Below are 22,860 nucleotides of genomic sequence, written 5' to 3' on the forward strand. Positions count from 1 at the left end.
CTACAGCTCACTTCCTAAATTTTGGATCCAATATTTAAATCCACTTGCTCTTTGGTTTGCACATTGATTGTCCTTGTTCCAGGAGTGGGATCAGTGGTGGGTGGTGCTGCTCCTCCAAGCTCCTGGGGTCCTGCTGGGCCAGCTGCTTTATCACTGCACTTTTTCCTCTGTGCCTGAAGTGTTTCTTTCATATCCCCTTTAATTTGCAAATACATTGGATAAAGGACTGTTCATATATATAAACCTGAGCTTTCTTATCAGAGACAAAAGAGTTAAAATATGGGAATGAACTGAATGGGATGGCACTTAAGGTATGTTCCTTTCTCAAAAGATGTTGACTTGGAGTTTTTTGGGGAGGGGAAAGATAAAAGAAAGTCTCTTTGTGGTATGAAATAATAGAAAATATTTTTTCTGAATTTTTGTTTCACACTTTAGGAATAATCCTCTTCCTAATTCTTTATGCTGGATTCCAATACCCTCTTCCTTGCCTTGCTAGGGTGCAAAGTGCCCTTGCTGTTGTCTGGTTCTCCTCCATCTCCCCCTCTACCCTGCTTTTCCAGGCTTCCATGGGCAGCATGAGACACCGAAGGAATGGCAATTTTGAGAGCTCCAGGCTCCTCTATTCCAGCATGTCTCGCAGCATAGACGTGGCTTGCAGCGATGCTGTGAGTACCTGGTGCATGCTGGTGCCTTGGGAGGGGCCCACGGTGGGGAATTCGGTCAGGTCAGGAGCAGGATGGGATGGATTTGTCACTTTCCCCTTTGTGGAGACACTTTCCTAACCAGTGACCTTCAAGCAGCAGCTGGCATGGTGAAACCCTGAGGGTGGATTGCCTTCCTTTTGAGCCCTGCAGCTCTTCATTGTGTTTTCTTCATCACTTCTGGTTTTAAACCACGTCCCACGTGGCAGCAAGAGGCAAATTTGTGTGTGTAAAGAACCACCCCAGCTTGATGGCCAAGGCAGCCAACATATGGTTCTGTTAAACATCCTTTCATGCCTGAAAGATTGCTGACTCCAGCAACTGTGTGGCAGATTCCCTGCTCCTGATGGCTTAGCAGAAAGCCTCAATGGCCAAATCTTAGGACTTCAGCAATTGCTTCCCTCTCCTTTTATTTTTTTTGGTCTTGCATGGTTGTGACTTTTACTGGTTGAATGCGTTCCCTTCCATTTTCCTTGTTTTGGATATAATGCTTGAAAGGTTTTTTTCTGCTTGGAATAACTTTTTCTACCTGCTGTTTAACCACAAGTGTTGTGTTGAACAACTGAACTATGGCTGCCTGTCTTCCCTTTGTGTCCCAGGTGAAATCTTGCCCTACAAATCTAAGCTGTACCTAAAAGCAAACAAAACCCCCCCAACACTTCATCAGCACGTGAGAATTTCTCTTTGCTTTCTTAGCTTGCAGAGGCAGATGAGGGATGAATTTGCATCCCCCGAGTGTGAGAGCTTCTCCGGGGAGTTTCAAGGTTAATAGCAGAGTTAATGGTTAAACAAGCTGGAGAGACTTCACATTCCACTGAGCTCCCATAAAGGAGGACTTGAAGTAGTTCTGGACTCCTGCTGGGGTCTGTGTATTGAATTAAAACAGCCCCTACCCTAAAGAACGTTCCAGTGTTCTCTTTTTAATCTTTATTTTTTTCTTTTTACCATTGGGAAGAATGTTTGCCATAGTGTTTTAAGCAGTATCTTTGTGTTCACAGTGTCTGTGAAGTTACTGAGGTCTCATCTGTTTTGTGAGTTATCAGAAATAAACTTATAAAATTTATCTTCCAGGATTTGGCCAACTTCATCCAAGAAAACTTTAAGAAGAGAGAATGTGTCTTTTTTACAAAAGACACCAAGTCCATGTAAGGAGGAGATATTTTTCTCTTGCTTTTCAAGAATGGGGGGCTGGTACATGAGGGGATTTCTGTCTGCAAAGGCAGGGGGAAAAGTTTTGGGGTTTTTTGTTCAGAGCCTGGATCTAGCAGTGCAATCTCACCTCAGTCTCCTTGTTTGAGTTACTCCACAAGTAACTTGATGCAAAACTAGGGATCTCATCTTCCAGCAGCTCTGTCACAGGGTTTAATATCAAATTCCCTATTTGAAGCATAACTGGGGTAATAGGATGCTTGAAGGATGCAGCACTGTTATTGGTATATGACAAGCTGTATGCATCAGAGGTTTGCATAATTTAAATTTTCCTTTTAAACCCAAATCACAAATTTCATGCACAAACCTTACACAGGCACTAAGTTTTGCTCAGGCTGATGTTCTCTTAAGACAGGGTATTAAACTGGCTCCATTTTCAGGCACAGGTACCAGTGCAGTGCTGGTTTGAGGACCATAATGTTGCTTTGTGGTTTTGGGGTGGGTTTTTTTTTGTCTCAGGAGAAAAGTGATCAAACTAACACAGCTGCAGAAATCCTGATATTGAGCTCTGAGGGATCTCTGACACCACTCTTCTCTGAAGCTGGGAGGGAAATTAGTCTCATTTCAGAAAGTCTCACTCAGGGTCCTGCTCTGCCACCAAAAATGGGATGTCTGGCAAGGCACCAACAACGGATGGAGGAGCTGGTGCTCATCAGCTTCTCTTCCTGCAAGCCCTCTGGGAGAGGATTGCAGGACTTGCTGGGTTATTTTTTCTAGATATTTTTAAGGTAAGCAGGTCTCATTTGCAAGGTACAGCAGAGTAAAAGAAACCTTTCTAAAGGAGACAAGCAATTCCCCCTTCTCCATGTCCTGTGAGGAAGCAGGAATGTGGGCTGTGGAGAGGACCTTTAAAATCAAGCCAGCCCAGCACCACCACTAAAGCATGTCCTCAGGTGCCACATCCATGTGATTTTGGAATACTTCTAGGGATGGTGGCTGCACCACCACCCTGGGCAGCCTGTACCAATGCCTGACACCCCTTTCCATGCATTTTTTTTCCATGATATCCAATCTGAACCTCCCCAGGCACAACCTGAGGCCTTTTCCTCTTGTCCTGTCACTTGTTACCTGGGAGAGGAGATGCAGTGAACTCGTCCTGTGTGGTTAAGGGCAGAAAAAGGGGAAGAAACCCCTCAGCATAGCCTGGTTCCTGAGCTGGGTTCCACTTCCCAGTGCTGGGCAGAAGCAGGTTTGGGGGGGAGGAAGCAGGATCAGGTGCTGCTGTGCATTGTCAGGTGCTAAATCCCAGTAGAGTCCCACACACAACTGGTTCTGTAGCTCCACCTGCTGCTGTCCTTGCTGGCAGAGCTCACTTTCCTGTGCTCAGGATTCCTCAGGGATGGCTATTCCCTCTTCTTTCAGGGGTAACTTATGTAAATGTGGATACCCTGAAAATCAGCACATAGAGGGCACCCAGGTTAACACCACTGAGAAATGGAACTACAAGAAGCACACCAAGGAGCTTCCTACTGATGCCTTCGGGGACATTCAGTTTGAAAACTTGGGGAAAAGAGGAAAGGTAAGTGGAAATATTAAGGATATTCGCGAGGGCCCTGTGGAGTACCAGTGGGAGCTCCTCAAAAGCAAGGAAAGTGAAATTGATTTTATTCTGATGGCAGGAGAGAAGCTACAAAGGACACAAGCTTGTTTTTCAAGCCTTGAAAATAGGTAACAAAGGATAATTCCCTCTGTGTTACGTGTTGGTGAGGCTGGTCATGGGAGTGAAAAGAGATTTTCTCTTTCCAGGCATGGCAGGAGAATGGGTGAATGAGAGTGAATGGATAGAAAATAATCCCTGAATTATTTTATATCCACATAGACCAGCTTGGTCAGGCCTATAAACGATTGCATATTGAATGTTTCCCAGGATGGAGAGTTCTGGAGGGATGTAAGATATTTGTGGAACTTCAAAACTTTGATTCAATTTGTTGGTTTTTTTTTCCTTGTGTCTTTGCTCTGAGTGTGGACAGTGGAGGTGTGGGAAGAAGAAAATAGCTGCTGTTGCTGTTTCTGGTGATTTATACTGATGCTTGTGACAAGTCACATGTGGCTGAGCTCATCTGCCTCCTCTAAATGGCTGACATTTAACACCAGTGCAGGTTGCTTGGGACAATCAAAACAAATGAGGAAAATCAGAGCCTGCTATGTAAATGAATTTGGTTTGTTTTATGCAAAGTAGCAGAAATAAGAAGCACTTGAGTGGGAAATGAGACTGGAAATTTCAAATCAGGCTTAAACAGATCCATGTACTTCACGTGTTTTTTGATATGCAAGTTTTAGCTTTGTAATGCTTTGTTGTAAGCTGCTGTGTGACTGTACTGGAACAAAAAGTGCTTTGTTCTCTTGCAATATTTCAGATTTCTCAAAGGTTAAATGTTCTTTCCTTAGGTTGTGTCTTCTCCACTTCCAACTCTGGGAATCAGTTCATGGGCCCTCAGTTGTTTCACGTGGACTCTCAAGGCCACTGTGCATATTTCAGAGCATTCTTTGTTCAAACACTACACATAGCTCTCCTAGTCCATCCCATCGGAATGTTGGCTGGAATCACATCTCAATTCCCCGTTCTTATTCCCTACACAGCAAGGCACCTGCTGCTCCTGAAGATTGCCAAGTGTTTTCTGTTGATGCACAGCAGGGAGGACTTCAAACTCAGGGTAACCTGAGAATTGCTGTCAATTACCAGTGAGGGATGGGAAGTTTTGTACCCTGCATTGTGCTTTTTAGGACACACAAGTCCTAAAATGTTCTGAGCAGAAATGAGATGTGAACAAACCCATAAAGAGGTTTGAGGATGGCTGGGAGAGCTGAGGGTGAAGAAGAGAAGGTTTTGAAAGGGAGAGCTCAGAGCTCTTCCAGGGCCTAAAGGGGCTCCAGGAGAGCTGGAGAGGGACTGGGGACAAGGCATGGAGGGACAGGACACAGGGAATGGCTCCCACTGCCACAGGGCAGGGCTGGATGGGAGATTGGGAATTAGGAATTGTTCCCTGGCAGGGTGATGAGGCTCTGGCACTGCCCAGAGCAGCTGGGGCTGCCCCTGGATCCCTGCAAGTGTCCCCAACCAGGCTGGACAGGGCTTGGAGCAACCTGGGGGATGAGACTAAAGCATCTTTAAGCTCCCTTCCAGCCCAAACCAGTCTGGGATTCTATAAAATCCCACCCTCTCTAAGTCCAGCTTATGAGCTCTTCATTTCTGCTGTGCTGCTCAGACCCTATAACATCCACGAGCATCTCAGTCGCTGCATTTACTGTTCTGGGAGCCCAGACCCCAGAAAGGCTTCCTGTGTCCCAGCCCTGGCCTGGGAGCAGCATCCAGCAGCTCCACGAGATGGCATCCTTGCACTGCGCAGGAGGGAGGCGCTGAGCCCAGGAGTTCACCGGTTGCACTGGAGCTGACACCTTTGCTGTGGGCAGGGCTGACCCCAGGTATTTTTCCTCTCCTATAGGGGATGCTCTCCAGAAAAACACCCAAAGCTTCATGAGACTGAGGCTTCTTAAGGCAGAAGCTGTGGGAGTCCCTTAGCTCACCTGTGTAGCTGCTGGAGCCTGCTCAGCATCCTCTGTGATGCCCTGAATGCTTTAACTCCTTCTGGGAACCTGTCTTGGAGCACATAAATATTTTTATTCAAGTTCAGTGTCTCTTAGGTGGAGACATTTCCTCTGCAAAGTAATCCTTTCGTGTTGCTCTCCTGCAAGTACTGGGCAATCAATATTAAATCCTCTATGGTTCAGGTCCAAGCTCCTCCTTTTCATCTCCTGATTTGGCTTGTGCAGCCATGGATGTCTTCCAAAAGTGGGGAAACTGTGAAGGGGCTTTTGAATAGCAAAGCAAGACAAGGCCAGAGAAGCTTTTAAATAAATGGAGACATGTTAAGTCCACCTGAAGCCAGATTATCTCTCTTAGATGGTTTTTGGCATCTTTGTAGAGTGCTCAAGCTTTACTACAAATTTAATGTATTTGTTTTGTCTTGTACTTGAAGCACTGGAGTGGGTAAGTGTTGTGATAGGGACACCTCTCACATAGAGCCTGGAATTTATTTGAATAGTGTAATCAAAATACAACTGTCATTATTATTATTATTATTATTATTAGTTCTCTTGCAACAATGCTGCCTCTGATTCATAATCCAAGCTTTAAATAGTACCACTGGAGTTAATTGCTGTAGTGGTGGTGAGTTCATCCTTGCAGAGCTCCTCTGAAGCCCAAGGTCACTGCCTGTTGTATTTACTGGGAAATGCCCCAATGAAGGAGGGAATGATGCATCTGACTCCATGTTCTCTGAGGGCTAATTTATTATTTTATGATACTATATTCTATTAAAGAATACTATACTATACTAAAGAATACAGAAAGGATACTTACTGAATGCTAAAAAGATAACAATGAAAACTTCTGACTCCAGAGTCTGACACAGCTTGGCCCTGATTGGCCAAAGAGCCAAAACAACTCCCAGCAGAATCCAATGGAACAATCACCTGTGGGTAAACAATCTCCAAACACATTCCACATGAGCACAGCACAGGAGACGCAAATGAGATAAGAATTGTTTTCCTTTTCTCTGAGGCTTCTCAGCTTCCCAGGAGAACAATCCTGGGCAAAGGGATTTTATCAGAGGATGTGAATGCCACAACTGCTCTTACCTTCTCTAGAGGAAGCTGGGCTGGGTGCCTGCTTGTAGGGGAAGGATAAAGGTGCTTCAGAGGAAGAAACAAGGATTTCATCATCACCTTGCCTTTCATCTCCTGGCTGCTGGAACGAGGCTGTGCAGCAGAGAAGAAAATGCAATTGCTGGCTTGTTCCCAGCCACCTCGATTTATCTCCTCTATGTTTGTTCTCCTGTTTTCTCTCCCCAAGTACATCCGCCTGTCGTGTGACACAGACTCAGAGACCCTCTACGACCTCATGACCCAGCACTGGCACCTGAAGACCCCCAACCTCGTCATCTCCGTCACGGGCGGCGCCAAGAACTTCGCGCTCAAGCCCCGCATGCGCAAGATCTTCAGCAGGCTGATCTACATTGCCCAGTCCAAGGGTAAGCACCTGCTGCTGGGCCTCTGCCACTTCACTGCTGCACTGCAGGGCTGCAGGGGCAGCAGCTCCAAGGGTCTGGGGGGGCACAGAGGGCTCATCTGGCTGCTGCACTTGTGATTTATTAAAAATACGGATATTGATCTAGTACTGATATCCAGCTGTGATGGACAAAGACTCTCCAGCAGTTTAAAGTTAGAAAGTGTGTGTTTCTTGTGGGATAGCTCCCAAATGCACACCGTGATTTACAGGTGATTACAGAGTCCTTTTATCTATACAAGTATTGAATACCCAAAATACAAATACATATTCATAACTTTGGTACCTCTCATTCCCTGCTCCGTATGGTAATTAGTTTAAAAGCCATTAAGCATGTGCAGTTTGTTCCTTGAAATGAGTTGGTGGTCCCTTTAATGGGGAGGGGTCCCAAAATAAGGAAATAAATGAAGTCTTCCTTGTTCTGACCTTTCTACCTTCTCAATGCAGATATGACAAATGAACCCTTGGTAGAACTCCCATTCCCCATCTTCAATTGGTTTCAGAACAGAGGAGGCAACAATTGTCTTATGTTCCTAAAAGCTGTTTATCAGTTCCTATATTCTCCATTAGAAACCCAGCTAACCAAACGTTATGTTGACAAGCAATCAATTATTACTTAACTACTGGGTGATGGTGTGGTGGTGTTTGCAGGTGTCCCAAGACCAGGGAAGAGATGAGAATGTTGACTCCATGTTTCAGAAGGCTTGATTTATTATTTTATGATATATATTACATTAAAACTATTCTAAAAGAATAGAAGAAAGGATTTCCTCAGAAGGCTAGCTAAGAATAGAAAAAGAATGAATAACAAAGGCTTGTGGCTGACTGAGACAGTCTGGACAGCTGGGCTGTGACTGGCCATTAATTAGAAACAACCCCATGGGTCAATCACAGCATCTGTTGCATTCCACAGCAACAGATAATCAATGTTTACATTTTGTTTCTGGGGCCTCTCAGCTTCTCAGGAGGAAAAATCCTAAGGAAAGGATTTTCCATAAAACATGTCTGTGACACTTAACTTCATCAGGGCCTGCCCGTTTATTTTGATTAACTCTTATAAAGCTTATCTCTAACTAAAACCTCAGCTTCTGTAAAACCCCTAAATTCATTAAAGTTTACGTCCCGCTTGGGACACGTGTGGCATTAATGGTTTGGAAGTAGCAGGAGTGGGATTTAGGGGAGTGGACTCAGGGGTGCCTGTGATAGCATAAGGTGAGTTGTGTAGCTTCTCTTTTGTGCTTAATTGAAGAGCCACCCCCCAAGGTCACAGAAGGGGTTTGGTTATGTCTTTGATGCCGTGGGAGGGTGGGTGTTTGGCTGTGCTCCCCCAGGTGAGCGGGTGTTGTTCCAGGAGCCTGGATCTTCACCGGGGGAACACACTACGGGCTGATGAAGTACATTGGGGAGGTGGTCAGGGACAACACCATCAGCCGCAGCTCCGAGGAGAACGTGGTGGCCATCGGCATCGCTGCCTGGGGCATGATCTCCAACCGGGAATCGCTCATCCGCACGGCCAGCAGCGACGTAAGGAGCGGGGCATGGCTATGGGAAGGGTGAAAGTTTGACAAGGAAGTCTCACAGATATGTGTGCTTGGCAGAAAGATTTTTACATGTAGAATCTGAAGAAAAAATAGGAATGAAAGCAAGTTTTGATATAGAAGAGCCAGTCTTACTGGCTAACCAAGGAGGCAAAGGCTGTGTTAGTTAGAAGGGGTTTTTATGGCTTAGAGCAAAGGATAAACCCACCCCAAACCAGAAGAAGTTTTTACCAAGCAGAAAGAGAGCACAGGCAAACAAGGCAGCAAAGTTGCAAGTAGAAAAAAGGTCTCAGAATTTCCCACTGCAAGAAAATTGAAAAACAACTTCCAGCTGAAACTGTAATGTACTGACTTTTAGTGATTGGAGAACAGTAACATGAATATGGTAATTATAGTAGTTATGATAGGCTATAGATAAAAGTTAAGGTATAGATTGGTTCTACTGTATGAAGATGCTCAGCAAAGAAAAGTATATAATGCATTGTAGCCAAAAGAAAAGTATAGAATGCATTGTAACCAGAAGAAAAGTATATAATGCATTGTAACCAAAACCAGGGGGTCTCCAGGCCTGCCTGAAGCTGGAGCTGACAGCTGTAGGCACAGCTCTGTCACCCACAACCCTGAATTGCTGTAACCTCTTGGATGGAATAAACTGCATTTTGGAGAGCTGCCTGGAGTCCCACATATCTCATTTAGGCTCTTACAATGGGGTTATTAATGAGCTTAAAATTAAGGTTGGACAAACTGGGACTTCTGAGAGTCCAGCTGTCAGCCCAGTGCTGCCACCATATTCACAGTTTAACCACATCCTCAAGTGCTGCATGGATGGGTTGGTGGGGAAAGAAAGAGGAGGCTCGGCCTCAAAATGTCAAGAGCTCTTCCCAGAACAGAAGGAAAGTAAAATGTTCTCATGCCCAAGTTAGTCCCACACATCAGGCCTGGTGAGGAGGATTTCAGCTGTGCCAGATTTTGGCATGTCTGTGTGGGAGTTCAGCTGCTCTGACTCTGTGTCTGGGATTGCTTTAGGGTATAACCCACTCCCATGGTTATTCCAACTGTGAATTCCCCATGCACTCCCCCACAGCAGGGGTTCCCATGAGCTAAGGCACATGGTAGGTATGTGCTGCTGCTGTTTAGGATCTACATCACAGAATCACAGAATAATGAGGTTGGAAGAGACTTCTACTATCATCAAGTCTGACCTATGCCCTAACACCTCACCTAGACTATAGCACCAAGTGCCATGTCCAGTCTTTTTTTAAACACATCCAGAGATGGTGATTCCACCACCTCCCTGGGAAGAGCATTCCAGTACTTTATTATTCTTCCAGTGAAATTTTTTTTCCTAATATCCAACCTGTACCTTCCCTGACATAGCTTGAGGCTGTGTCCTCATTGTCACTGCCATCCTTCCTATCAGAAGCTCTGGGGTAGCCCCCCCTTGTCTCTTGTCCACCAAACACAGCAGAACACCTCTAAAAAACTGTCCCACCACATAAATAAGGTGTGTGTGTCCTTGAATCTTTGTCAAACACTGTGTGTGCCCTTAGGGGAGCTACTTGGCCCACTACATCATGGATGACCTGAAGAGAGACCCCCTGTACTGCCTGGATAACAACCACACCCATCTGCTGCTGGTTGACAACGGCACCCACGGGCACCCCACCACAGAGGCCAAAGTGCGGACCCAGCTGGAGAAGTACATTTCAGAGAGGGTTATCCCAGGTATCCTCCTCCTTCCTGCTGCCTCTGCATGCTTTGGGGCTGAGCCACAGTCATTTCCTTGGAATAAGAAAGCACTGGCAGCATCCTGTGGCTGCTGAGCTGCAAGGTTCACACCATGTGTCTGAACTGCAGTGCATCTGGAGCTCTTTCAGGAGCAGCACCTTCCCTCATCTTCCTCTCTGTGTGTCCTTTGTGTCACAGCAAATGCATCATTTCAGCTACACAGCCCTTCCCTCCCTTCCTCTTAGAAGCTGGCCCTTCTATATCCATCCCCCTGTCACTGAATTCCAGATAGCTGGAGCACAATTACACAGGAGCTGAAGTTAGGCTTTTTCCCAAAATATTTATTTATGAGGGTGATTGAGCTGCCTGCAACCTGCTGCTAAATAATTTCTCTTTCACCCACTTCTTTACCAAACAAAAAAAAAAAAAAAGAAATCAAAGGTCTTAGCAGGAAATTCTTAAAAAGCTTTTGGGTGTGTTGTTGTTTGGGTTTGGTTGTTTTGGGTGGTTTTTTTTTGGAATGTCTCTCAGACACTAGCAGCTAGAGTTATAGAATTCTTACCTTTCTTTTCCCATAGAAATGTGAACTCAGAGGTTCTGTATCTTGACTTTGTGATAAGAACCTTTCTCTGAGACTCAGAATAGTGAAAGGACTGGATAAATACAATAAAATTTAATTTTAAGGACTTCAGAGATAGCAAAAATTAGGATTTGTAGAACAGAAAGCTTCTTTTGGAGAAGGGTGTCTGAATGTTAGGCAAAACTGAGTTTTTGTTAAAAACAGCTGTTAGTAACTCTGGCAAAATCAACAGCAAACTAGTATTTGCATTAATGGTTTGGAAATTCTTTCATTGTACTCAGGAAAAAAAATTGTTCAAACTGCATTAATTGATTTAATATTTTCCCTTCTTTTTTCTTTTTGCATATTTCACAGAATCTAATTATGGTGGGAAGATCCCAATTGTGTGTTTTGCCCAAGGTGGTGGGAAGGAGACTTTGAAAGTAAGTTCATTTCTTTTCTTTATTTCCAGGAATGACAATAGGGGCATTGCTCTGATAGTGAAGACTGATTGCTCCAGAAGAAACTTGATGAAGTAGAGAGTGCTGTTATTTACAGAAGCTTGCCTAGCACTTGCTACAGAAGGACCTTGTTTGCAATTTAAGTTTGTTTCTGTTAAATTTTTTCTGCCTTGGGCTGACATCCTGGAAAAGTATTGGCTGGGACATTTCAGTTGTCTCAGTTCTTCCACACCCCAGCATGTGAAGGGACATCCACCCAATTCCATGGGCAGGAACACCTTCCACTATCCCAGATTGCTCCAGTCCCCATCCAGTCCAGCCGTGGGCACTTCCAGGGATCCAGGAGCAGCCACAGCTGCTCTGGACACCCTGTGCCAGGGCCTCCCCACCCTCACAGTCAATCATTTCCTCCTAATGTAAATAATAAATTTCTCCTCTTGTAGTTTAAAACCATACCCTCTTGTCCTATCACTATCTACCCATGTAAAAAGTTTCTCTCCCTGTTTCTTATAAGTGCATTTGAAATACATTTGGAGTCTAGTTTAGATCTAGACCTGGTTTAAGTCTTGGCAGCTGAGCAGGGCAGGAGGGCTCTGCTGACTCTGACCCCTACAAGGAGAAGAACCAGGCATCACCTTCAAACAGATGACAGTCAGGAGGAGGCTGAACAGAGCAAAGAAATTCCTTGAAACAGGATGTGTAAGTGACTCTGAGGGGAGGGGGAAAGGGAGATCCCTTCTAAATCTCTCTCAGGGTTAAAACCCAGGGTTGGTACTTGCCCATCCACCTTGCCAGAGTGAGGATGAGGGTCTGAGAGAGCAAAGGGACCTGACCCAGGGCTTTCAGAGTGAGGGGATGTGGAGTCAGGCTGTCAGGAGTCAAGGGAACAGGAACAGTGAGGACAAGCTCTGACCAACTGCAGGAAGAGCTGGTTTAGCCTGTACAGAGCTGGGAAAGGGGCTGGATTGTGCAGTAGAGTAGGATGTAGAAAAAATAAGTTGAAGCAGCATTATATATTTGATTTTGTTTTTGTAGGTGTTATCTTCCTGTTCTCACCAGAGCTGTGCTGTCACTGTCAAGGTTAATCAAACTTGGCATGTCAGGAGGATAAACAATGTGAATTCAGAGCATGATCTCTGCTACCACTTTGTTGCTGGTGTTAATCAGTTGGTTTGAATCAGTGTGTGAAATTCCAGATTGCTATCCCAGCCTCCCTGCATGTTTCCTGGGAGTTTGGTTCCATTCACATGATGAATTTTGTCTTTACCCAGTTGTAGCTGAATGCAGATGCAGTGTTAATCAGAGGTCCTGAGATGAAATTAAGCATCCTGTCAGGTTTTAGAGGAAAGCTGTGCTCAGAGGGTTGTGTTGAATATGTCCATTTCCTTTTAGCTCCAAATTGCTGATGTTTGAGAAAGGAGCTGACTGACTGCCAGGTGCTGTAGCTGTGCAGACTTATGATTTCACAATTTTTGGAGAGACCTCAAACCCACCGTTCAGCAGTGATACATAACACAGACTTAGTAGCTGCCTAACCAGAATGAGTAAAAGCCTTGTTAAATCAAATGCATAATTCCTGGCAAGAGTTTCCTCTAGGAAGTACCTGGATGATGGTTCCTTTAAGAGTTCATGCCACCCTCTTGGCTATTTCATAGAGTCATGATAACACTGAAGTTGGAAAAGATCTCTTAAGATCCCATGGTCAATCTAGCACCATTATCATGTTCACCACCACATCATGTTCTCAGGGGCTACATCCACACATTTTTTGAACACTTCAGGGATGGTGACTTCCTTAAGCAGCCTGTTCCAATCCTTGATAACCCTTTCAGTGAAGAATTTTCCATGATATCCAACCTAAACCTCTCCTGGTGCAACGTGAGGCTGGTTTATGCCATTATTATTATTATTATTATTATTATTATTATTATTATTATTATTATTATTTATTTCTCAGTGTAGGAAGTGCAATGAGCTATTTTGAGATGAAGCCTTTTTTCAAGGAGTAAGTTGAGTCTCTGACCAGCCCAGATGACTCAGCAGAGTCCATGCTGTGGATGTCTGTCCTTGCCATGCCTTGGTCCTGGCAGTGCTGGCCAGGAGAGGTTCCCTCTTCCTCAGCTTCTGTGGCTGGTGCGTGATGACAAGAATCAGCATCAGTGAGGGAGAGGTAAAACTGCTCCAAGCTTCTGTTTGAAATTTCCCTGTGATGTAAAACATGCACTTTAGCTGAACCCTTCTTTAGAAAACCCCTTTCATCTAGCTGATAAGAAAAGCCTCCTTGCCTTTGTCAGAGACCTGCTCCAGTTGACAGGAGGAATGTGTGCACGGTTTTGATGACTGAGTTGATTTTTTTTTGTTGTTGTTGTTGTTGTTCTCAAGAAACTCTCTTACCTAATAGCTGTTCTGTCTTTCCAGTGCTTGGTGATAACTTGCAATGACTCCCTTTGTGCAATGTGCTGGCAGCCAGCTCATGCTGTGACTCTGTTCTCAGTGTAGGGATGCAAATGAAACCAGTGTCTCCTATGGTCTTTGCACCAGGAGGGTTAATGGTCCTTCCAGCACGATTCCAGCAGATGTTTGTCTTGCTGTTAATCCATGTACAATGTTGCTGTGTGAGAAATTATGTCAGTGGCTACTTGGAGACTTTCAGTAACATTAGAGTTTGATGTTCTTGGGATGCTACAGAAGTGATCTCTCTGTAAAACACTGCTGCTGCTGCCTCCAGCAAATAAATCCAGAGCCCTTGGTCTCAGCTGAGCAATGCTGTGCCATAAAGCAGCAGTGACTGTGGCTGGGCAGCACTGTTGTGTGACCTGAATGCCATTTCCACTTGGCTCTTGTCCTGATCTGCTGATCCACTCTCAAGCTGAGCAGCCTGGCCTAGTGGAAGGTGTCCCTGCCCATGGCAAGGGGTGGAACAAGATGTGCTTTGAGGTCCCTCCCAACACAAATTGTTCTGTGATTCTGTGAAAACTTGGCAGATGGTGATTTCTGACCCTCAGTCTCTCTGGGGCTCTCACAGCCCTCTCTCATCAGATGATGATGATGCTTTAAAGAGTTGTCACTGGTAATGTAGCAGTGGATAACAATAAAAATACTGCTGGGGACCGTGGGTTACTGTTGTTCTCTAGGCTTCCTTACTCAATAGCAGGCTCCAGTAGCAGTCATGCTCAAGTGCTCTCCTCTCCCTGTGTGTCCTCAGTCCATCAACGTGGCCATCAAGAGCAAGATCCCGTGCGTGGTGGTGGAGGGCTCGGGGCGCATCGCCGATGTCATTGCCAGCCTGCTGGAGGCTGAGGGCACCCTGGCCTCCTCCTGTGTCAAGGAGAGCTTGCTCAGGTTCCTGCCCCGCACCATCTCCAGGCTCTCCGAGGAGGAGACTGAGAGCTGGATCAAGTGGGTGAGTTGATGCTGTGGGAGGAGGCTGGAGGGAGCAGCTGGTGCCTTCCAAGGCAGGGGAGTTGCTGTCTGGGGATACCTACGGGGTGTGCAGGGCTCCTGGCCATGGTACAGCTATTCTCCATCTACAGGGATTGGAACAAAAACATTGGGGGAGCTGCAATCAGGTCAGCAGGTGTCTGGTCACAGGACAGCTAAGAAGGTTCCAGAAGGATCTCTTCCCTGTGGAGGGTGGAGCTGCTGAAGGCAGTGTTTGTTCCCTGTCTGGCCACTGTCCTCACAGCTTCTGCTGGGCTGCCTTGGAGTGCACCTCCTCCTGCATCAGAAATGGACAATATTATTTGTCTTCTGTATGCTAAAATGAAATGAACTCTACAAAGCTTCATTATGGGAGAAATTATCTGGTTTTGACAAAGCACACAGAGCTAGAGACTGTTCTCTAGCAAGCTGCTTGACATAAGTTGAAACTTGTGCTGTCACAATCTTTTCTACTTTAAGAGTCACTTCTAATTACTGAGATTATATCTTCTTGTTAAAGATGATCTGCATAGGGGAATCACAGTTATTTGCTCTATGTTCAGAGGATAATTATTGTTGTCCTTTGGTGACTTTAAAATCAAGCTCATTATCTACTTCTATTTGGGTTTGTTTAAATTTGTTAAAACCCAGGACTGATAAGAAGCCGTTTTGCTATGATGTGGTGACAAATTTCTTTTTAATAGGAGATCTGCGACTAAACAGCCTTGATAGCTTTGAAACACAACTTTTCTCTTTTTTTTTGTTTTTTTTTTTTGTAGATCAAAGAAGTCCTTGAGAGCCCTCATTTACTGACAGTGATCAAAATAGAAGAAGCTGGAGATGAAATTGTGAGCAATGCCATTTCCTTTGCCCTGTACAAAGGCAAGTAATTGTTCTTCTGAGTTTGTTTGGGGATTTAAAAATAAATGGCAAAAGGATGGCTGTTTATTCTCAAGAAGAAGTTTGCTTAGAGCAGTGCCATCTCTCCACAGCTAAGCTCCTGCCACAGTGTGGAGCTTGCCTTCCCCTGAAGGGATGTGGGCAGGCTGCAGCAGCAGTATGGGATCTCTCAGGGTGGGAAAGATCCAAACCAGGTAATTGGGAAGGCATTTTGGAGAGCCCTGGGGATGCTGACAGGGCCCCATTGGGAATCCTGCAAGATCTCTCCTGTGTAGGGAGTGCAGGACTCTGAGGAGCCTGAAGGAAGTGTTGTGCTGATCTTGGTAATGAGGTGCTCCTGGCAGCTCCTTTGTGGTCTGTCTTGGACCATAAATACATCCCTGAGCCTCCAGCATCCTCCAGCTCCCAGCTGGGAAGATGTGCATGAGTCTTGGAAGGAGTCTTGTCCTGGTGGCGTGTCACGGTCACAGTTTCTGATAAAATCCCTTCACCCAGGATTTTCTCCTGGGAAGCTGAGAAGCATCAGAGAGAAAGGAAAACAAATTCTTATCTCATTTGCTTCTCCTGTGTTGTGCTCACATGTGGAATGTGGTTGGAGATTGTTTATCCAACAGGTGATTGTTTCATTGGTTTCATGTGAATTGTTTTGGCTCTTTGGCCAATCAGGGCCAACCTGTGTGGAGGCTCTGAAAAGAGTCAGGAGTTTTCATTATTATCCTTTTAGCCATCTGTAAGTATCCTTTCTGTATTCTTTAGTATAGTTTAGTTTATTATTTTTGAATTTAGTATGATAAAGTAATAAATTAGCCTTCTGAGAACATGGAGTCAGATCCACCATTCCCTCCTTCGTCTGGGAACCCCACAAATACAGTAGTAGTGTGAGAAGCAGAGATGATAACTATGCCTGGCCTTGACCAGAGGTTGTTCCTGCTCTGCAGCTTTCAGCACCAACGAGCACGACAGGGACAACTGGAATGGGCAGCTGAAGCTGCTGCTGGAGTGGAACCAGCTGGACCTGGCCAGCGACGAGATCTTCACCAACGACCGAAACTGGGAGGTACAGCCCCCTCCTGAGTGAGTGCAGGGGGCTCTGGGGAGGGACTCAGCCCAACAGGAGCCCCACTGTCCCAGCACCTCAGCCTCTGTGCTCAGAGTGTCTTCTGCTCCTGCATTGATTGTCACATGCCATTCAGCATGGAGAAGAGGAGGTCAGACCTCCTTGGGAGCTGCTGCTTCCTCCCGAGGGGCAGCTCCAATCTCTGCTCTCTGTGACAGGGACAGGACCCAGGGAGCAGCTGGAGCTGTGTCAGGGGAGCTCAGGCTGGATATTCTTCCCCCAGAGGGTGCTGGGCACTGCCCAGGCTCCCCAGGGAATGGGCACGGCCCCAGGCTGCCAGAGCCCAAGGAACATTTGAACAATGGTCCCAGGGATGCACAGGGTGGGGTTGTTGGGCTGTCTGTGCAGGGCCAAGGGTGTCAGACTTGATGATCCTTGCAGGTCCTTTCCAATACCTCGGGGTATTCCATATCCATAAATGATCATTTTGGATCATTCCAAAATGATCCATTGTCGCCCTGATTTTTTAAGTTCTTCTAAGCCTTCTGATGTTTACATTCTAGTAATGAACTTTCTCACACACGTTATGTAAATAACTCATTGTTTTGCATTCTTTTATGGAAGAGGAGAAATTTAATGGACTGTTGGTTTGTCCAGTGTCATTGGAGAGGTGGCACTGTCACCCTCCAATCCACTGTCACTTTTGGAAATTGATAAATCTTGGAGTCAGAAAATAAAAAGGCCCCTTTTACCTTGGAAAGAGCAGCGAGTCTGCATCGTGTTGTTTTGTGCCCTACAGTGACAATCCATCATTCCATGATGATCCCTTGTACAATCAGTGGTTGCAAAGGTGATCTGCCCATGCCAGAAATGCTCTGGGCCACCCAGTCAAGGCAACTGTGTACAGGGAAAAACCTGATTGTGATGAAAACGTGACAGTAACTGCATGTCAGGCCTTAGATAAGGTGTACACTCTCACATGATCCCCAACATTTGCTTTTCCATTCCTCCCTAGTCTGCTGACCTGCAGGATGTGATGTTCACAGCTCTGGTGAAAGACAGGCCCAAATTTGTCCGGCTCTTCCTGGAGAACGGCTTGAATCTGCGCAAGTTCCTGACCACAGAGGTCCTGAGGGAGCTCTACACCAACAACTTCAGCAGCCTGGTGTTCAAGAACCTGCAGATTGCCAAGAACTCCTACAACGATGCCCTCCTCACCTTTGTGTGGAAGATGGTGGAGGATTTCCGGAGAGGTTTCAAAAGATATTACAAGAACAGCAAGGATGAGATGGAGATACAGCTCTCAGTGAGTGATGAGCAGCTTGATCCTGCTCTGAGTGAGGTTATCTGGCTGCAGTGATTAAAGCAGGAAGTGCCTTTTACACAAATATTCTTTAGTACCACTTCAGGAAAAACAGAGAGGCTGATTCTTCCTTGTCAAATACAAAGCTTTAATAGAAACATCAAATATAGCCTAACTCACAGTAGTGTGTGACAAGTGGCAGAGAGCTGAGAGAAGGGATTGGTGAGGTGGCTGTGAAACAAAGATACAAAAACAGGAGAGTCCATGCTCAGACTTGTTCCAGTTGAAAACATTTGGTGAGCTCAGGCCTGAATTCTTGCTCTCTCTTTCAGGAGGAGTGTCCTATCACAAGGCACCCATTGCAAGCTCTGTTTATTTGGTCAGTTCTTCAGAACAAGAAAGAGTTGTCCAAAGTCATTTGGGAGCAAGTAAGTTGAGTTCTCCTTTATTTCTCTTTGCAGGCAGTGCACTGGGGTTCTGTGTCTTTGGTTTATTGGCCTTTGAAGGCTCCACATCCAGCTTCAAACACACCACCACAAGAGATGATTGCTAGATGACTCTCTGTAGGTTCTATATTGCCCATTCTATGTCTGGGTGGGGACTTGATACTTTGATTTCCTAAGGCTGTGTGTGAGTCAGCAGTGCACATCCACTGTCTGTTGTAACCTGTGCCTAAGCTGAGTTCCCACCCGTTCCACAGCATGGATGGGTTCTGATTCCAGGTGTTTGATTGAAATTCAACTTCTAATTTGGATTAGAAAATGTAATTTAATGATTGTAGAAATCAAATAGATCATTCTGGACTGGGAACTGAGAAGGTGCAAAAGGGAGGAGAATTTTGAAAGGATTCCACCTGGTGTAGTGGAAGGTGTCCCTGCCTGTGGCAGGGGGTTGGGATGAGATGGTCTTTAAGGTCCTTTCCAACCCAAATCATTGTGGTTTCAGGGTTCTATGATCATGTTCCCTTCTCAGAGGGATGTGCATGACTTCACTCTCTCTCCACAGACCAGAGGCTGCACTTTGGCAGCCCTGGGGGCCAGTAAGCTCCTGAAAAGCATGGCCAAGGTGAAGAATGATATAAATGCTGCTGGTGAGTCAGAGGAACTGGCTAACGAGTATGAGACAAGAGCAGTAGGTAAGTGCCTGCTCTGTGAGTCCTTTAGAAACTTAGTGGGAAGGGTCAGAGAGCAGGGAATTAAAACCTAGATATCCAACATTAAATACATTTCTCCTTTATGTCAACATGTGATTTTACTGCTTGGAAATTCCTTCCACACCATTTGTTCCTAGTAGAAATTTTGTGTCCTGTCTTAAGAGCTTGGCTTCAAAAGTTGGGTGTTGTGAAGTGGGGCTTTTTTTGGGGTGGAGAATTTCTTTCATGGGAAAGAAAGGCTATTTAGCTCCACTGGCAAGGCTGAAGAAGGATACTCACAAACAGAAAGGAGAATATGGAAAAGGGGAAACTTTCCTAATGAATACTGGTAGGATTCAGGTTGGGAAAAAGCACCCTTCAGATTTGTGGGAGTACTTCTGGGGAGTGAGAACAAGTTGCAGGTAAAAAGTAGATTGATGGTTCTGTGACTTTATAAGGACCAGCTCAAGGCCATGCTGGAAATATCTTGCTTGTTTCCAGAGAGTATCTCTTATTCCACAAAGCAAAAACTGCTTAAATAGACTTTTTCAAAGGTATCTACATCCCTCAGGCCTGATGATTTAGCAAGACACTAAGGAGTGAACGGTGCATTTCCCAGTGAAAAAGCATCAGATTCTGAATATTTCAACCCTACTGCTAATTTTGGACTGACTATAATTCATCAGATCAGTGCCAAACAGAATTTAAGAAAAGAGGATGAAGCAAGTAGATTTACTGAGTCATTTAAGAAGAAATTCACATTTTTTACTCAATTTTTTAGTGCAGAACTAAATGCTCTCTGTGTGATTTAGTGTTACAGTTTTCCATCCAGGCTCAAACTCTGTATCAAAAGTTGAAGATGTGCAAGTGGGGTTGTAAAGGGATTTCAGCACACTCATTCTGCAGTGCTGAAAATGTGATATTACAAATACTACACTAAAGATATTTGCACCCAAGTTGGTGGGAAATTGAAGTTGGAGCTGCTTCTTCCTTCCAGAGCTGTTCACCGAGTGCTACAGCAACGATGAAGAGCTGGCTGAGCAGCTGCTGACTTATTCCTGTGAAGCCTGGGGAGGGAGCAACTGTCTGGAGCTAGCAGTGGAGGCCAGAGACCAGCAGTTCATTGCCCAGCCAGGTGTGCAGGTAATGGCAGTGAGGGAAAGGTGTGCAGGTCACTGCAGCTCTTGTGCTCTGACAGGGGCTGCTGGCTCCTCTACCCACAAATGTTAATCAGGAGGGGAAAAAAAAATCTTGGCTTGGGGCTATAAATCATAATGAACTGGGTGATAAAGACTGCCTGAAGTGATTTCTGCTCTTGGCTTGCACAGTGTGGATGTAATGCCCAGCCTGGATGAGCATTGCATATAATGCAGTGGTTTAGAAGTGTTTTATCAATAAGGTCAAGTCCTGCTCAGCCTCATTTTTAACTCCTCATCGTGTAGATGGAGCATGGCTGCCCTAAGGAGACAGAGACCTTTCTGGTTTGTTGCAACAGAAATCTCTAGTATTTTGACTGAAATCTCAAAGTTTGGGGTTTATTTTTACCAAATCAAATGTTCTAAATAGCATTCCTAGGTGATTTTGTTGCTGTAAGCACAAATGAGGGTGTTTCCTTCTTCCCTGCAGAATTTCCTCTCCAAGCAGTGGTATGGAGAGATTTCAAGAGACACTAAGAACTGGAAGATTATACTGTGCCTGTTCTTTTTCCCTTTAATAGGCTGTGGTTTCATCTCATTCAGGTAATCAACTGACTTTTCATTAGTGGGAAAATTTTTCAGAGGGAAAGCAAGTTAATTATTGTAGAATCTTAGGGCAAGTCAGGCTGGGTGGAGATCATCCAGTCCAGCCCTGTGCTCAGACAGGGTCAGCTGGAGCAGGTTGCCCAGGACTGTGCCCAGTTTTGGATCTCTCCAAGGGTGGAGACTCCACAGCTCCTCTGGGGAAGCTGTTCTAGTGTTCAGTCAGTCTTAGATAAAGGGATTGAAAAGCCAAATGAGCTTTTTGACAGTTTGTGTTTCACTCTGATCTTGGATTTAAGATCATAGAATCACAGGATGGTTTGGGTTGGAAGGCACCTTAAAGCTTATGTTGTTCCAACTCCTGCCATGAGCAAGGACACCTTCCACTATCCCAGGTGACTCCAAGCCCCATCCAAGCTGGAAGATTACCAGTTTGCTGGAGTGCCTGAGGGCAGTGGGTGCAGGATGTCTTTACCTCTGAAGTAACATCCTGAGCTAGACTTTGCACCCTTTGCTCTTTCGCCTTTAAGAACACAGATGTTTCTAGGCATTAAAAGCTATGCTTTGAGACCTTTTCCCTCTTTTAATTCCTCAGGAAAAAGCCTGTGGAGAAGAGTAAGAAACTCTTCTTATATTATGTGTCTTTCTTCACCTCCCCCTTTGTGGTCTTCTCCTGGAACGTCATCTTCTACATCGCTTTCCTGCTGCTCTTCGCCTACGTGCTGCTGATGGATTTCCAGAAGGAACCCACGGCCCTGGAGATCATCCTCTACGTGCTGGTCTTCATTCTGCTTTGTGATGAAGTGAGACAAGTAGGCAGCTCCTGCAACCCCAGAGAGTTTAGTGTTAGAGCCACAGCCTCGTGGCTTTTTCCCTCCAAGGCAGTGCAGGTGCTCAGAGGAGCCATTTCCTAGCAGAGCTGCTCAGGGCTCAGTGAGGGGTTTTTTCCTCTGGTGTTTCATTCCTGCCTGTGCCCCTGTAGCTGCAGTGTCTGTGCACCAAGGGGATGATGATGCCAGTGCAGATGTTCCCCAGGAATGCCTGGCTTGCCAAGGTAGTTGGTAACAAAGGGTTAAATTTAGCACATTTCTCTTGGTGCAGAGCTTTAGATTAATCATTTAGATTAGCTTTAGATTAAGTCATGCCTGCCTCTCTTTCCTACATTCCACCCACTTTATTTTTTATTTTCCCAGTAAGCTGCATACCTTTATGCATTTCCATTTAGCTTTTGATCATCTGTACAGCTTTTGGTGGCTCAGTGCAGACTCAGGGACCAGCTGTGATGTGGGGCTGCCTTTGTAGCCAGCCACTTCGCTGGTATCTCCTCCTCACTTCACATGGAATCTGGTGGGTTTTGGGCAAGCTGCTCTCTGCCAGTCCATGGCCAGAGCAGTGGGAGGATGCTGGGGCAGTCAGAAGAGCAGTGGGTGTGTGGGTCTGGTGCTGCTTTCTGACTCTGCTCTAAGGTCTGAGCCCCCTTGTGAGTGTTTGTGGGTGATCTGCTGGATCATCCCACCCTGCAATAATGTTTTTTTACTTGAGCTCAGATGACATTTCTGATGCTGTTGTTACTGTGGTGTTTTCCCTTTTTAATAGTCAAGGTGGAGCTGTGTTTATGGCACCTTTACTTGCTAAGAAAATGGGGGAAAAGTAAAAGACATTTTTGCCATGAAAACACTAATGGAGTGTTTGTTTCTGCTGATTTAGGTTCTGGTGTCTCTGGACCTGTCCTTGCACGTCCTGTGTGTACCCAGCAAAAGTCCTGGGGAAAACCTTAGGGATAGAAACCTTATTTTCCTATCAATGTCCCTTTTTCTTACTACCCTGAGCAAGTAGAACTACTGCAATTCCCTTTAGTAAGGGAAAAATTGAAGATTTCGAGTTATCTGCAGACAGTGTTCCGGCTCCTGAGGAGGAGAAATGGAACACAAAAGCAGAGCAGTGTCCCAATCCTCTAAACTTCTTGGGGAAATTCCTCCCTGGCTTCCCCTGAGATAGACAATGTGTGCATTGCTCTAACTCTGCATCAAAATTGTGTCTGTGTCCTT

At 45.4% G+C, this 22,860-nt stretch overlaps 1 protein-coding gene across 1 annotated transcript in view; it reads left to right on the top strand.

Annotated features, from left to right (window-relative positions):
* The first annotated feature begins 1,799 nt into the window (after positions 1–1,799).
* Positions 1,800–22,860, top strand: part of TRPM8 (transient receptor potential cation channel subfamily M member 8) — a 34,478-nt gene continuing 13,417 nt past the window's right edge. Inside the window, exons 1-15 of the mRNA XM_036387211.2 lie at positions 1,800–1,846; positions 3,273–3,429; positions 6,763–6,940; positions 8,327–8,499; positions 10,064–10,238; positions 11,176–11,243; positions 14,467–14,664; positions 15,461–15,563; positions 16,520–16,638; positions 17,654–17,944; positions 18,274–18,369; positions 18,947–19,076; positions 20,071–20,216; positions 20,700–20,812; positions 21,408–21,624. Of these exons, the coding sequence (XP_036243104.2) occupies positions 1,845–1,846; positions 3,273–3,429; positions 6,763–6,940; positions 8,327–8,499; positions 10,064–10,238; positions 11,176–11,243; positions 14,467–14,664; positions 15,461–15,563; positions 16,520–16,638; positions 17,654–17,944; positions 18,274–18,369; positions 18,947–19,076; positions 20,071–20,216; positions 20,700–20,812; positions 21,408–21,624 (2,166 nt within the window). The 5' untranslated portion in view covers positions 1,800–1,844. The remainder of the gene's footprint in view (positions 1,847–3,272; positions 3,430–6,762; positions 6,941–8,326; positions 8,500–10,063; positions 10,239–11,175; positions 11,244–14,466; positions 14,665–15,460; positions 15,564–16,519; positions 16,639–17,653; positions 17,945–18,273; positions 18,370–18,946; positions 19,077–20,070; positions 20,217–20,699; positions 20,813–21,407; positions 21,625–22,860) is intronic.

Source organism: Molothrus ater, chromosome 7 (assembly GCF_012460135.2).
Source record: "Molothrus ater isolate BHLD 08-10-18 breed brown headed cowbird chromosome 7, BPBGC_Mater_1.1, whole genome shotgun sequence".
In the NCBI taxonomy this organism is placed as follows: domain Eukaryota; kingdom Metazoa; phylum Chordata; class Aves; order Passeriformes; family Icteridae; genus Molothrus; species Molothrus ater.